Consider the following 16556-nt stretch of genomic DNA (forward strand, 5'->3'; position numbering starts at 1 on the left):
ATGAGAACAGGTCAAAGCTTCACCACAAATATAATAGTTCATTCTTTTATTGTTTATGTGTGGATGTAGAAATCAAATCTTCACCATTCAAAATATTACACAGACAATTGATTATCCAAGAAATGGTTCTATGGTTCAAAAGCATGTTTTCTGTGTAGATCCGATCACAAACTGGAGAACATCGGCAGATGTTGGAAATTCAAGCATCACACACAAAATGCTGGAGAATCTCAGCAGGCCAGGCAGCATCTATGGAAAAGAGTACAGTCTTCGTCAGGGTCTTGGCGCAAAACGTTGACTGCTTTCCATAGATGCTGTCTGGACTAGTGAGTTCCTCCAGCACTTTGTATGTGTTTCTTTCTGTGTAGATGACTGCTGGATGAGGGTAGAGAGGTGTAATGGATGGTGTAGTGGGGATTAGCCTTTGCTGAGAATAGGGAAGGTACACTTCAATGTAAAATATTGGATTTAAGTGAGGAATGGGAAGCATTGGTTAATATCAAGGTTCATAGATGAAGTTAACTGATCAGAATATGACCATAAGACCATAAGAAATAGGAGAAGCATTATGCCATTTGGCCCATCGAAGCTGTCCTACCATTGATCAGGTCTGACTATTTTCCCTTTCAATCCTATTCTATTGCCTTCTCCCCAGAGCATTTGACACCCCTACTAATCAAGAACCTATCAACCTCTGCTTACAGACGACCAATGAGTGAGCCTCCACAGCTGCCTGTAGCAATGGATTCCACAGATTCACCACCATCTGGCCAAAGAAATCCCTCTTCATCTCTATTCTAAAGGGATGTCCTTCTACTCTGAATCTATGTCCTTTGGTCTGAGACTTTTCCACTATTGGTAACATCTTCTCCATTTCCACTCTATCTAAACCTTTCAATATTTGATTGTTTTCAATGAGATCCTCCTCACCCCTCCGCCCCCCAATTCTGCTAAACTCCAGTGGGTCCAGGTCCAGAGCTATCAAATATCCTCATATGTTAACTCTTTCATTCCCGGATGAGAATCATTCTCATGAGCCTCCTCTGGAACTTCTGCAGTGCCAGCACTTCCTTTCTTAGATATGGGACCCAAAACTGCTCACAATATTCCAAATGTGGCCTGACAAATGCCTATAAAGCCTAAGCATCACATCCTTGTTCTTATATTCTGGTCCCCTTGAGATAAATGCTAACATTACATTTGCCTTCATCAATTCTGACTCAATCTGCAAGTTAACCTTTAGGGAATCCTGCACAATGACTCCCAATTCTCTTTCCACCTTTGATTTCTGAATCAGCTCCCCATTTAGAAAATAGTCTATGCCTTTATTCCTTCAAAGTGCATGACCATACACTGTCCTAGACTGTATTCCATCTGCCACTTCTTTGCTTATTCTCCTAATCTGTCTAAGTCCTTCTGCAGACTTCCTACTATGTTAACACTACCTGCCCCCTACCTATCTTTGTATCATTCGGAAACTTAGCCACAAAGGTAATAAGTTCATCATCCAGATCATTAATATATTAATATAGCAGACTCTGCTGATCGCCACTAGTCACTGGCAGACAACCAGAATAACAACCCTTTATTCCCACTCTTTGCCCTCTGCCAATCTTCTGTCCATGACTGGGTCCATTCCAGTGACAGTGGCCTGAAGAATATTTGTAGCAAAAAAAGGGTGATGGGTTTGGACTAAAGAGGAAAGGCAAAATAGCCATAGGAAGATCTATATACTAGACTCTATGGTCATGAACGAGGACTGGTTCCCTTTCAGAGTCCCATGTTTTAGCCACAGCTGCCTTGTGAAGTTTTGTTTCAGAAGGTTAGCTGGTACAAACGTTGTACTTCTGAATCTGAAGGTTTCTATGCAAATGAAGCTATGTGAGGGAAGCCCAAGAGTGCTGTACTCCATTTGAAAACTATTCCCTTTGTCCACTCTTGACTCAGAGGTCCCAGGCACTTTCTGGGAACATCTACATGACTCACACATTGAGCTTTGTGTGCTGCACAACGGAATTTAACCAAAGAAAATCTTTATAGATAACAGGGTTTAGCTAAAATCATTTTGTGTACACAAAGGAACCTGTTATGGGTGAACATGTCTTTAAACCATTATTTTTGGCTTAGAACTGTTACATTAAACTCAGGCATTTCTGAGTACGTGGATGAACACTGGAAAGAACTGTTTGAACTTTCCAAAAAAACTCTCAGAAGCCAACAAAAGCAATTTTGAAGAAAAGATTGCCTCTTTTGGAGACAACTTTTGAATGTCTCAGCTCACAGCCTTGAACAGCTAGCCACGTGTCGTGAGAGTTTATCAAGCTGTGTGTGCTACAAACAGTCATGGAAACACAGCCAGGAAATGATTTTTCAGCTAGAATAGCTGCTAACAGAACAGAGGACTTTGTTATTTACCTGCTGACAAGGTTATTCCCCAGACTCTGATGTTTTTTTTCTCTTACTTTGAATGCGAATAATAACGTTAACTTTGACACTGGACGGTAATGAACCCTGGGTGATAATGAATCTGAAGATCGTTATGCATCCTAATTTATTTCCCATTGAACTATGTTGAGCTTTTAACTTCCCTTCATGAGTTTGTCCTGTTGCCCAATATCCCCTGACATTGCACGTTGTGGTGTTGATAAAGTACAGGGGTTAGATTTGACTGCAGCAACCTTGATGGCTGAATTAATTGCTGGGGTGAAGAAGCAGAAATTTGTCAAATGAGGAAGAATACCTTTGAAGGGAGGACAGCAGTAGAACAGGATGAGCATGCATTAATCAAAATAACCAAGGAGATTAATGAGAATCAGAGCTGTTGTACTGTGAATGTCCATACCACTGATGTTTTAATTAAATGCTCATTGTTACTATTGACTACCTGTGGGCCTTGGAATCCTTGACTTCCAATGCGTCCTCTCTTACCACGTTTTCCAACGTTACCCTATATAGAAACAGACAAGTATTACTTGATGATACAGATCCTTAATTTTGGAACATAATTTAATTTTTAAAAACTGCACTTGATTTTAAGTTTTAATATATTGTAAAATTCCAGTAATCCAGCACATACAAGAATTTGGTGCTGCCAGATTAGTAAAATTTCTGCATTATTCTCCCCATTTGTTTTTGATGTTAAACAGGATGATAATACATTTTCCAGGCAAACCAGGTAATTTAAAATGGGACCTAAATCAATTGACGGAGAGTGCTGAAACCAGGTCCCCATTGAGATGAATGGGAGCATGGGAAACCAGGGGCATGGTGAGTTGGAAGAGAATAGGAACTGGAGATGGAGCTCCAAATTAGAAAAATAGGTATGGTAACTGTGACCCAAGTGATAGGGGAGGGAGGGTGGGAACCCAAACCCCATGAGTGGAAGATAGCATGCAAACTGGGGCCCTGCTCTCTCAGAAGTTGCTCAGACAAACATTACTTGTTGAACCAGATGCTAAACCATTGGGATTTCCAGATAGTTGAATAATGGATTAAGAGTTTTTGGGTAATACCTATTCTGAAACTCTGAACGCAGAATATCACAGTATCCATTGCTGGTAACAAAGTTGTTTCAAAGTGAGCTCAAATTCTCATAAATGCCTGATGGAATGCTAGCCTGTGAATGTATTAACTACTGGAAATTCGCAAATTGGAACTTTTTTTCGTCAACCAAACAGTGTATAAAAGGTCAAGGAGATTCTATGTTATTAATATTAAGATCCACCTGTAATGTGCTTCTTGTAACTAATTTTTCTCAATAAAATACAGTGGATTCTGCTTAATTGGGCCACTGGCTAATCGGGACAACTGCATATTTGGGACAACTCTTAAAGAACAAAAGCTAATCAAGAAAATGGCTGGGATTTCCTTTGTTTATTTGAGACACTATGCCATTTAATTGGGGCAGCAAGCTGTTGCCGAACAGTTTCTAACTACCATTGGTCATGTGCACTTGTGCGGAGGTTAGACGTTACCCAGTGCTTAGAGCAAGCAGCTTTTAAATAGTGACTGTTGCATGTGTTTGTGTTCAAGAAGCAGTGACTTTTGTCACTGATAGTAGGTGATAAATAAGCAGTAAGACAATTCAGAACGGTTTCGTTCACTGCAGTTTCAAGCATTCAGGCACGAAAATTCCCGAAACGGATGGGAGTGAAAATGAAATGATTTTGCTACTTCAACAAGTTAGAAACTAGAAATAATCTGAAGGTATTGACAATTATCTTGAATGTTACAATGAAAATGAAAAATTGGAGGATACAATTATATGAAGACTGTCCTGATTTTGTTCATTTACAGTCAATCAAAAGAGCACAGCAGCATAAACTGGCTTCATTTTTATGTCAATAACTACAGGTTGAACACCTCTGATCCGAAATTCCAAATCTGAAACCCTCTCAAATCTGAATTTTTTTGAGCCCTGACACGACGTCACAAATGGAAAATTCCAGAGGCACTGGGAAGGTTCCTAGGTGATGCATAGGTTTCTCCATGCCACAGACAATGCTGAGAAGTGACCTCATATATGTAATGAAAAGAACTGAAAGAAAAATGGAAAAACACTGCATGAAGTAAAAAATGAAAATCTCAATTGTATATTGAGAGAGTGGATTCATCAGCATCAGAATGAACATATGCTGCTTAAAAGTATGCTGATCATGAAACAAGCAAAGATCTATCATGACAAACTAAAATCTGAAGGTAGTTGTGAATATTCAGCAAGTTGCAGAAATTTAAAGAAAGGCACAAATTAAATTTTCAAAGATTTGTGGTGATCATGCGTTTGCTGATCACAAAGCAGCAGAGAGATTCATTGATAAGTTTTCCAAGCTCATTGCTGATGAAAATCCAACACGTTGAACGGCCGCATCTGTACGTATAAGTGATGAAAAAGTGTAAGACAAAGAGTGCTTACCGGTAGCACTTAAATTCAGGGTCGGGAATGAGGTGATGCCAAACAGCCACGGATTATCCACCTGGACGGCTGAGGTAATGATAGCTTACCTTTCTGATGGGTCAATGTACACATTACTGTTTCATGCACAAAATTATTAAAATACATATATAAAACTACCTTAGGGTGTATGTATAAGCTGTATATATAATGGAAATGGATTTCATGGTTAGACTTGGGTCGCATCCCCCAGGTAGCTCATTATATAGAGTCAAATATTTCAAAATCCAAAATCCAAAATAATTCTGGCCCCAAGCATTTCAGATTAGGGGTGATCAAGCTGTATACAGTTTTATAGTACTGTAGTAGTATTGGTCATGTTCTAATTTGTTCTGCATTTCAGTTAAATACTTAATTTTTAAACATGGTCTTTTTTATACCTTTTTAACTATTTCCATGAAACTTCAGCTAATTGGGGCATCTGCTTAGCTGGGCCTAAAAGTACTGATCCCAATGTGCCCCTATTAACAGAATCTGCTGTACTTGCAAATTTTAGGATCCTGACTGATGGCTGTTTCCCATTCCATTTTTAAGATTACTTTAAATTTGGAACAAAATGCGATGTTTGGTATGAGAGAATTGGAGTATGGAAACATGTAGTACATGATGCATCATGTTTTAAACTATGATCACTATCTTGAGAATTCTGCTTGTGAAATCATTAATACTGGAAATAAGGGGAAAACTAGACTTCATTATGAAGAATTTTTGCCAAGTGGAAAATGCTGAATAGCTATTTATGGCACAAACCTTAGGAGGCTGCTATAAGCTTTCTCAAAGAATGCATGAGGGAAGAAATTATCAATAATTTTTTAATATAAATATTTAACACATTCATAAATCACTATAAGACAGGTGGGTCAAAACAAAATAAAAAGGCTAACATCTGCTGAAAACTTATTGGAAATAGAATTTTAAACCCAGACATTGGACTTGGAGACTTCAATTTCAATCCCACAAGACAACTGTGATATTTAAACCTGGTTTAATAAATCTGGAATACTAAACTAGTATCCATACTGGTAACCTTGATGTGGGTTGATTATAAAAACGTCGCACCTGGTTCCCAGATGTCCAATAGAAATGGAAACCAGCCCTTTTTGTAACTCCAGACCCAAAGTGTTGATATTATCTTCTGAATTAAGTCACTCAATTTGAGGGAGAAATTACATTAGATTTTCCCACTGGCTTCAGCAGCTTCATTCTTGAAAATAAGTCTATAATTGCTTAGTTACAAAACAGTTCCAAATCCGACAGCATTTGGCTAGTTGAGTAGACCTTACCATAACGACTTCAAGCACAGATGCAGCAGCTAAGTAATGGCACAGAATTGAAAGTGTGAACATATATAGCATGTGTGAATTAGAATTGCACATTTTGATTTTATTTCCTCAATCGGCATATTCCCATTGGTTTTGTTGGTTACATTAGCAGATAGGAGTGTACAAGATAGGAAAAATTGATTGCAATCCATCAGATTTGATACACAAAAACCCCACATAAAGATTATGTGATATGTACCACAACAATATAAAGCAGTGAGAGTAATTCGAATGAAAAAAAAATCACTCACATCTTGCCCAGATGGACCTCTGTGACCAGGGACACCCTAAAAAATATAAAGTATTGCACGTTAAAGTTAAATTGAGATCATGCCTTGCCAGTCTTAACATTTTTGGAGATTATTTTTCTAATTTCTGGTCATCAAATGAGAAAGGAAACTGTTGTATATTTATGTTTAACATTTGAGTCAGTTTCAGCCTTTACAAGGAATGATGAGATAAAGGAGAATTATTTGCACAGGAAATGGATGGGGTGGAGCCTGGTGCTGCAGATTAGAATGAGAATGAAAGGGTAGAGGTTAGAAGAGGGTCATTAAGAACTGAATTACAGAGGTGCTATAAATTTAACTTCCAAAACTTTGGCTTATTCTTCATTCAAGCGGTGTTTATACAATTAAGAGAGAGATAACTAATGAGTGAAGGTTGTTAACACTGCAAATGCTTAATTGGGATGATGAAAGATTACGTTTAACAATAAAACATAAGAACATGGGAATTATCCAATGCATTTCTTTTTGGAATTAAATGAACCTTGTCAGCCACTCTTACACCGTTTGAAAATGTAGCAAAAATAGTTGGAACTTCAGCTCTGAGCTTCTCCGAACAGTGTTGCCAGGTTTCCCTGTGCGATGCTGCTCCTAAATTGATATTGGATTCTGCTTGGTCTTCAGTATTGATGTGCTGCAGCTTCTCTGCATGTAAAACAGGATGCAACACACACAATATACTGGGGGAACTCAACGGGTCAAGTAACACCTATGGTGGGAAGGAAACGTTTGACGTTTTGGGCCAAGACCCCTGATCAGGACTGGAAAAGAAGGGGCAGAAACCAGAATAAAAAGGCGGGACGGAGAAGGAATGCTAAACTGGTGAGCCATAGGTGAAGCAACACACATCAAAGTTGCTGGTGAATGCAGCAGGCCAGGCAGCATCTCTAGGAAGAGGTACAGTCGACGTTTTGGGCCGAGACCCTTCGTCGGGACTAACTGAAAGAAGAGCTAGTAAGAGATTTGAAAGTGGGAGGGGGAGGGGGAGATCTGAAATGATAGGAGAAGACAGGAGGGGGAGGGATGGAGCCAAGAGCTGGACAGTTGATTGGTAAAAGGGATATGAGAGGATCATGGGACAGGAGGCCCAGGGAGAAAGAAAGGGGGAGGGGAGAAAAACCCAGAGGATGGGCAAGGCGTATAGTGAGAGGGTCAGAGGGAGAAAAAGGAGAGAGAGAGAAAGAATGTGTGTATATAAATAAATAATGGATGGGGTACGAGGGGGAGGTGGGGCATTAGCAGAAGTTTGAGAAGTCAGTGTTCATGCCATCAGGTTGGAGGCTACCTAGACGGAATATAAGGTGTTGTTCCTCCAACCTGAGTGTGGCTTCATCTTTACAATAGAGGAGGCCGTGGATAAACATATCAGAATGGGAATGGTACGTGGAATTAAAATGTGTAGCCACTGGGAGATCCTGCTTTCTCTGGCAGACAGAGCATAAGTGTTCAGCGAAACGATCTCCCAGTCTGTGTCGGGTCTTTTGCCAATCAACTGTCCAGCTCTTGGCTCCATCCCTCCCCCTCCTGTCTTCTCCTATCATTTTGGATCTCCCCCTCCCCCTCCTACTTTCAAATCTCTTACTAGCTCTTCTTTCAGTTAGTCCTGATGAAGGGTCTCGGCCCAAATCATCGACTGTACCTCTTCCTAGAGATGCTGCCTGGCCTGCTGCGTTCACCAGCAACTTTCATGTGTGTTGCTTGAAATTTCAGCATCTGCAGATTTCCTCATGTTGGAGCCATAGGTAACAGCAGGTGAGGGGGAAGGTAGGTTGGTGGGGGAGGGGGGATGATGATGTGAGAAGATTGGAGGCAATAGGTAGAAGAGGTAAAGAGCTGAAGAATGAAACTAATAGGAGAGGACAGTCGGCCATGGAATACAGAAATGGAAGTGGAGAACCAGAAGGAAGTGACGAGCAAGACATGAGGGTGGGGAGGGGGAGTGAAGTGGTGTGAGGGCTATTGGGATGAAGAAAAAATGAAGTGTGTGGGTGGGGAAGGGTGTGGTTACCAGAAGCCAGAGAAATTGATGTTCACGCCATCAGTTTACTAACAACCACGATGTAGGGTGCTGTTTCTCCCACCTGCATTTATCTTTGTCATGGTAGTTGAGGGTGACAAGGATCGGCAGGGCAGTGGAATTGAAATGGGTGGCCACTGGGAGATCCTGGCATTTGCAGCAGATGGAGCAAGGGCGCTTGATGAAGCGGTCCCCCAATCTGCATTGGTTCTCATCGACGGAGAAGAGGCTGCACTGAGAGCACAGGATGCAGTATCTAAGCTCCACAGATCCATCTAGCACTCCACCTGAAAGGACTGTTTAGACCCCTGAATGGTGGTGAGGGATGTGGTGTAGCACTTAGCACAGTTGGAGAGATAAGCGCCTGGAAGGAAATCTGTGAGGAGGAACGTGTAGGCGAGGGAGTTGCAGAGAGAGTGATCATTGCAGGAAGAGGAAAGGCCTTGGCCCCAAATGTCGGCTGTTTATTTCCCTCCATAGATGCTACCTGACCTGTTGAGCTCCTCCAGTGTTTTGTGCGTGTTGCTTGAGATCTCCAGATGCTGCAGAAGCTCTTGTGTCGATATAAAGTACGATATCCAGTCTGACTTCACCGGTCACAATTTAAATACCACCCCTCAACCTAACTGCAATCTGCAATAAGATGGTGGGAAAGTCCTTCCAATGAGTACAAGAGACCTAAATAGCCTTGGTGGAACAGTGCCAACTTTTGGCTTATGCAAAATATAAGCAGCTACTGAATGTATGTGTGTTGTCGTCTGCCGCAGTAACCCACCCACGGCAGTTCAATGTGTTGTGCATTCAGAGATGCTCCTCTGACACCACTGTTCTAACGTGTGGTTATTTGAGTTACTGTCAAGCTTGAATGAGTCTGGCCATTCTCCTTGGACCTCTCTCATCAACAAGACATTTGCACCCACAGAACTATCACTCTCTGAATGTTTTTTTTTTGTTTTTAGCACCATTCTCTGTAAACTCTAGAGATTATTGTGTGTGGATATTGCAGGACATCAGCATTTTCTGAGATACTCAGACTACCCTGTCTGGCGCTAACGGTCACTCCATTGTCACATTTCTTCCCCATTCTGATGGTTGATCTGAACAACAACTGAACCCCTTGACCATATATGTATGCATAGAGTTGCTGCCACATGATTGGTTTACTAGCTATGTACATTAATAAGCAGGTGTACCCAATAAAGTGGTCACTGAGCGAATATACTATGCCTGAAACTAACTGTTCCTGGCAGAAAGGTCATCCTAAGAAAACAATTTCAGTTTCTGAATGCTTACTCATTGGAGAAGTCTGCAATGTGACCAAATTCCTGTGTGCTTTCTGCTTGTTCCTGTGGGCTGAAGTCTTAAGTCTGGGCATTGGGCTATCTTCCTAATGCAGAGTGCTCAGTACCAATCTATGAGATGCGACAGAGATTGCTATGCTGACTATTGGGTACTGGATAGATACTTAATGGAACCTTTCCTGATTGCATCCATGGTACATCAGCAGAGAATCCTGCTATCAGGGTAAGGAAGATATACGAGTGGAAAAAACATGCTTGATGGTGGAAAAATGGATGATAGTGTTGGTACATGGCCAAGTGGTTAAGGCATTGGTTTCGTGATCTGAAGGTCACTAGTTCTGGTGAGGCAGCGTGTTGTGTCCTCGAGCAAGGCACTTAACTACACATTGCTCTGCAACGACACCGGTGCCAAACTGTATCGGCCCTAGTGCCCTTCCCTTGGACAACATCGGTGGCGTGGAGAGGGGAGATTTGCAGCATGGGCAACTGCCAGTCTTCCATACAACCTTGCCCAGGCCTGAGCCCTAGAGACCTTCCAAGGCACAAATCCATGGTCTCACGAGACCAGCAGATGCCTATTATTATTATTAGGATGATGATATTGCAGCACTTCAACGGTCATGAGGGTTGATGAAGGATGCTGCATTAGGCAGGGACCATTATTTTGACCAGTGCCTCCATTTACTTTCCAGGTCATTCAGTAACTAGCAGAAAATGATAATATACAGTTTGTCAGCTCTCGTCTTGAACCAGCATGATGAGGAGGCTACTAAAGACCGATATGTTTATGGTGATTTTGTTACAAATAACTTCATTTGGCCCTTTCTAAGCTGAAACACTGTTCAAACACCAGTCCGCAGGTTGGCACATGAAACAATTCTTGAAAGTATTACAGTTTTAAAGAAGCAAATATACTGCAAACTTACAGTATATAACACACAACATACATTGCATCCTCCACCAATAAGGAAGGGAAAACAAGTCATCAGATAATTGTTTAGTCTCTGCGTGCTACACTGTGATGCACGAGGAATTCAGCTTTGGAGGACAGTTGCAAACTGATGGGAATATTGGATATATAGTTTGCGAGGAAATTTAATGGAGGTATGAGATTGTGCTGAGAGCTGACACAGTCAGCAGGCTAAACAGCCTTCTTCCATGTCAGAAGGGAATATGGAAAATGAAAAGAAAATCCCCTTCAGAGATATTTCTACACAGCATAATGAAGTGCAATTTTGACACCAACTCACAGGAGACCATGTGTTGCTGCAAGGAAGGCAGCAATTTAAGCCACAAAATAGCAACAGGAATCTAAACAGTGAGAATGCCAAGAACAGCATGTTACAATCCAGATCAGCAATCCAGGCCCACCCATTTCAATCAAGAATACATGTGTCAAGTTTCCATTTCTGGATCAGCCTGAGTAGGCTTTGTCCCACAGATGAGATATTCAGAGGGGAGGCCATCATTCCCGACTCCGGTGTCCACCACTTGATGCAGCACAACAAGGTTCCACCAGTCCTGATAAAGGGTTTCGGCCCAAAATGTGGACTGTTTACTCTTTCCCACAGATGCTGCTGAGTTCCTCCAGCATTTTGTGTGTGTTGCCTTGGATTTCCAGCATCTGCAGATTTTCTCATCAAGGTTCCACCAGTTGGAATACCTGCTACTTATTTTATCAAAACTCTTCAATGATTTGCAATCAAACCTTTCCTCCACTTTAAGAAGATTGCCAGTTTCTCTAGTCTTCCCATTAAACCAAATACTTCATTCGAGCTGATAGTTCAGGAAATCTTCTCTGCACTATTTCAGTATCATAACGTTCCTTCTTAAGTGTGACATTCAGCACTGAAGGCATTTTGCTGAGACATAATCATTATTTCAGTTTGCACCATGTTAGACCCTTTTATTTGCCATCCGTCCTTCACACTAGGATACATATTTCCCCTTTCTTTCTCTACCCAGGATGTTTCTTCTCGAGGTCCATTCTCTGTTAACTCCACTGCAGTATTAGATAGTCTTCTCAAGAGGCCATCAATCCTAACTGTGTAGGGCACAACCCATTCATGTTTTGCCACAGAGTTGGCCTTGATGCTCTTGTACTGGAAAATCCTCTCAGCTGCAATATTCCTTCAATCACATGTTAACCTTCTTTGTCTTATTATTTGTAATGCCATGAGCACCATCCAGAGATCACTACATTTGAGATTCTGCTTTTAAAATTCTTTTCCATCTCATTAAGCCATCTGACGAATTCCAGGCTTTTTCCTTCTAAGACCAACAAATCCCACTAAGATGGATGTAAGAAGCTGGGCTTGTACCTCTTGGAGCAAAGAAGATTACGGGGAGATTTGATGAAAATATGGAAGATTCTGGTAGTTGTAGGTAGGGTAAACAGAGACAAGCTGCTTGGGTCTAGCTTCAGGAGACACTGATTCCAAATGACAAGAAAAGTACAGGGACTTGTTGTAAGAAAAAACTTTTATTCTGTTGGGAGTAATTATAATGTGACCTCTGAAAGGGAATTAGATAGGCAATTGAAAGAAATTTACCCGCATGGGTACAGGATATAACAGAGGAAGCTGGTATGAACTCAATGGTCCAAGTGAACCGAGTCTGAGCCACAATTCTATGATACAATATGTTCGTAACTACGTGTTATTCCTCTTCCCATATCATAATGAGTCAAAGGTTAGCTGGTGGATGTTACCTCTATTTGTATGAGAAACAATTTTGCTCTTAGGCAGCATAATGTACATTCAGCAGTCCGCCACTCGTCTATCAAGTTTTCGAGATATATTGACACTAAATGATGCCTAATTACCTACATAGAACATAAGTCACTCTTCACTTACAATCTGTACTCTACCAAGTCACCCCACCCCCAGATCCATGAGTAATATTAAATAACTGAAGAATTTGGAGCAAAATAAAACAGCAATAGTGAGGTTATCTAAGGAATAATCAACTGAATTAACTATAGTCCTTATAATTATAAGCAAAGAAAATATCTTACAGGTTTTCCAGCCCTACCACGTTTTCCTGGAACACCATCCCCTCCTGTATCACCCTGTTAAAAAAAAAGTGTTCCATTGTTAGTTCAGTTTACTGCTGCAAATCCATTGAATAAAGGTGGGGAAAAAGCTCCAAGATTTTGGAAATTATATTGGGTATACGGTATTTGTATCAATTATATAGGAATATCATTTTAACTTTATTGGGTAATTGTAAAGTATGCCATCCATGGATCCTGCAGTATGACTTCACTTGGATATCTAATATTAACACAGCACCTCACTTTCTAGTGCATTTTGGATCTTCTGAATGTATAACTGTAAACTGTGGTACAACATTATAATTTTGAATGGAACTGACAAGTTTTTAATTTATTACTTTTTAATTAGGCAAATACAAACATTTTGAAAGTAATCGTGTGTATCTCCAGGGAGTATTACAGGATTCCAAGCATTTTGAATGAATGCCAAAGACTCTTTGGTTTTGAGATGGATGATAGAAAGAGTACAATTAGCACAAAATTGTAAAAGTAATTGTAAAGAAATATCTAGCTGATTATTTAAACTGACATGGCACAGAAAACTATCAGCCAAGTTCTGGCGAATGGGATTAGTACAGATGAATACTTGGTGTTCTGCATGGTTGCCATGAAAGTGGTGGGCCAAAGGGCTATTTGTTTGCTGCATGACTATGATTCTATAAAAAGAATGATTTAAGAGACCAGAGAAGGAAAAAGTAAGAGAAAAGATCTTTTTTAAAATATTTGAGTTTTTAAGAACTTCTAAAGCCTTGTGAATGAAGCATGCAGTTTTAGTTGTTTGCCTTAGTTATCAGTTAAAGAGTAAATGTGCAAATAATTATCGTACAAGTTCCCTGCTAGATCTGTTGCGTCATTAATGAATAGATTTAGCATCAATTTGAAAATCACAGTCAGATTAAGCCTAAAACATATTTTGCAAAGTTAATAATGTAGCATCAGTAACTCCAGGGAATCACTTTCTTATTAAGAAGCATAAATGTCTGAGTTAACATCCTGTAGTAAACCTGAAAAGATCTTGTATAGTGTGAGGAGGAAACCAGCAACGTATGAAAAAATATGGGGCTCCTTTTTGGCCTTATTACCATCATTACATTTCCTCGGTTACTGAATTAGTATGGATACCCGTCTTCCCGTGCTTCTACTATCTGCTTAGTGTAGTAATATATACTTCATTAATACACATTAGGACCTCATACCTTACTTGATTGAATTTTATTTTTGCTATTTTTCAATTGCGAATGAGGAAGAAATTTTTACCATACCAGGGTTGTGGGTTGGGGGGTGGGGCGGGGTGGAATAAAAAAAAAAGCACAATGCCTTGTATGAGCCCTTATTAACCTGCTTGGTCTCACCCTGTCAGAGATGCTCCCTTGGTTTTACCCTTCCTCACCTTCTCTGTTCCTGAAAACAGAAATTGTTTTATTTTTCCTTCTGCCAAGTTCTGATACAGGGACTCAGTCCTGAAATATTAACTACTTTCCTTTCTACAGCTGCTGCCATTTCCTTCTGAATGCTTCTATAATTTCTTGGGTTTCTTTTTCATTTCTGATTTTCATTCTGCTCACTTTTTTTATCTTCCTGCAGAACCTCTACTGTGCATCAAGTGGCTGGATTATTTGCAGGTTAACAATAACGTAAAACAATCACAGACAATCGTTTCATTTTCAGCAAAATCACATGTGATAACTAGTAAACTATTACATATAGAAACATGAAAATAGCTCACCGCAAATCCAATGTCACCTTTTACACCCTTTGGACCTCGAATGTTATTCTTTTTACCAGATTCACCCTTCAAAAAATGAAATAAAGTCCATTAATCCACCAAAAGCAAGGAACTCAGTTTTCAGTAGAATGCTGTCAGGGAATATGTGTTTTCTATGAAACAGTGATTCTGGGATTTTCGATGAATTCTGCAGACAAATATAATTTGCCCCCTTTAACACATAAGACACAAGATCAATCATAATGTTGCTAGCTTAAATGATAAAGCCTTCATATCTATAGATAAAATGAATTAAGGAGTCACACAGTGTAATATGGTATTCATATAAATACAACTACTTAATTTCACACACATTCACTTTATCCTTTCCATCCATTCTCCTTCACAATAACTTTAACATATTTCCTAGTTCTGAAGTACAATCATCAGACTGAAATTTAACCCTATTTCTTTCTCCATACCTACTACCAAATTGATGAGCTTGTTTCAACATCTTCTCTTTTAATTGGATAATTTGATACATCTAATCTACCAGTTAGTAATGATCTCAACAAAAGATAATCTTTTCTATAAAAATATTTAACCTGTAGTAAATATTTAGTGTGCCAATTATGATAATCACCACCTTTAAGCACCAGTCTGAGACATAAAACTTGCAGGTTTAATTGTAGCATTTCTGTACCTAATTCAAAGTTATACAGTTAAAACTCCAGCACAGAAAGGGAAGACTGAGCTCCTGCCTTGAGCTTTTAGTTAATACCCAATGGGAAAGTTGCAATCAGCCGATGAACTTGGATTACAACCACCCCAATCTTATCTCTCCACCACTTCACAATGGATGTAATAAAATCCATTTTCCTTCTACAAGCTACTGGGTAATATTATGACTAGCTAAATTTTTTATAAAAGAAAAACCAGAAAATGAAGCAGCATTTGTGGAGAGGGAAACAGCCAGCATTTCAAGTTGATGACCTTTCATCAAAACTGGGTGAAGTTTAAAATCATTTGAAACATCAGTTAAAATAGGAAGAGGAAAGAACTAGTAACTTCCTTATGAATGAAATTGGGGCATAGATGCAAGTCAGTGGAAAGAATGAGATTAAGTGATGAATGGAATAATAGTGAAATTCAAAGCGGTGTTAATTTAATGACAATGAATAACAAGATAGATTAATAGGAATTATAAATGTTCAGAAATAATTGTAACCAGCACTGCTGGTCCAGGAAATATGCTGATAATCTCTGATCACTGAATTAAATGTTAGAAATGACTAAGACACCACACCCTTCCATGATGGCTTTCCACTAGCAACTTAACAATCTAAGTTCTTCCAATTCTGAAGAAAGGTCTAAGATCAAAAATGTAAGCCCTTGTTTCTCGCTCAAACCACAGATGTCTATAAAAATGATAATATCCAAAAGTCTTCATTTTTATGAGAACTCCAACAGCATTTGTTATAGTTCTTATGTTGAAGATTGTCAGATTGATAATAGGCTTTTTTCTCATTCAACTATCCTCCAAGAGGAAAATTAGCTTGCCTCAAACATAACTTTAGTTGATAAGAGCCAAGTTTCTGCTGTGGACGTAATCAATTTATACTCAGATTGAATCCCAAACTGAGGCCTTGCTTGCTATCTAAACTTTTGTTCAGATTTTCCAGCAAACAAAGCTGCATGTTACTGAGCATAAAATCTGAGAATATACAGTATTTTATGTTTCCATGAATATAAGAGATAGAAATAAGAGTGGCCCTTCATGCCTCCTCCACCATTTTACTTCAGTGGAATCTCTCTGCATTACCTTATATCCTAGCCAAAATTCAAGTCCCTGCACCAAAGCTCAAGTGAATAAACACGTAATTCAAAAATTTGTTTTAACCAGCGACAGAAGATTCTG

At 39.6% G+C, this 16556-nt stretch overlaps 1 protein-coding gene across 3 annotated transcripts in view; it reads right to left on the minus strand.

The window, feature by feature from the left end:
• Nucleotides 1–16556, minus strand: part of LOC140212549 (collagen alpha-6(VI) chain-like) — a 111500-nt gene that overhangs the window by 45702 nt on the left and 49242 nt on the right. For all 3 annotated transcript variants that reach the window (XR_011889744.1, XM_072283507.1, XM_072283506.1), the window contains exons 14-17: nt 14660–14725; nt 12895–12948; nt 6525–6560; nt 2885–2947 (exon numbers count right to left, since the gene is read on the minus strand). Coding sequence is in view for 2 of the 3 variants with exons in the window: in XM_072283507.1 (XP_072139608.1) it covers nt 2885–2947; nt 6525–6560; nt 12895–12948; nt 14660–14725 (219 nt within the window). In the remaining variant the exon portion in view is untranslated. The remainder of the gene's footprint in view (nt 1–2884; nt 2948–6524; nt 6561–12894; nt 12949–14659; nt 14726–16556) is intronic.

This window comes from Mobula birostris, chromosome 19 (assembly GCF_030028105.1).
Source record: "Mobula birostris isolate sMobBir1 chromosome 19, sMobBir1.hap1, whole genome shotgun sequence".
Lineage (NCBI taxonomy): Eukaryota > Metazoa > Chordata > Chondrichthyes > Myliobatiformes > Myliobatidae > Mobula > Mobula birostris.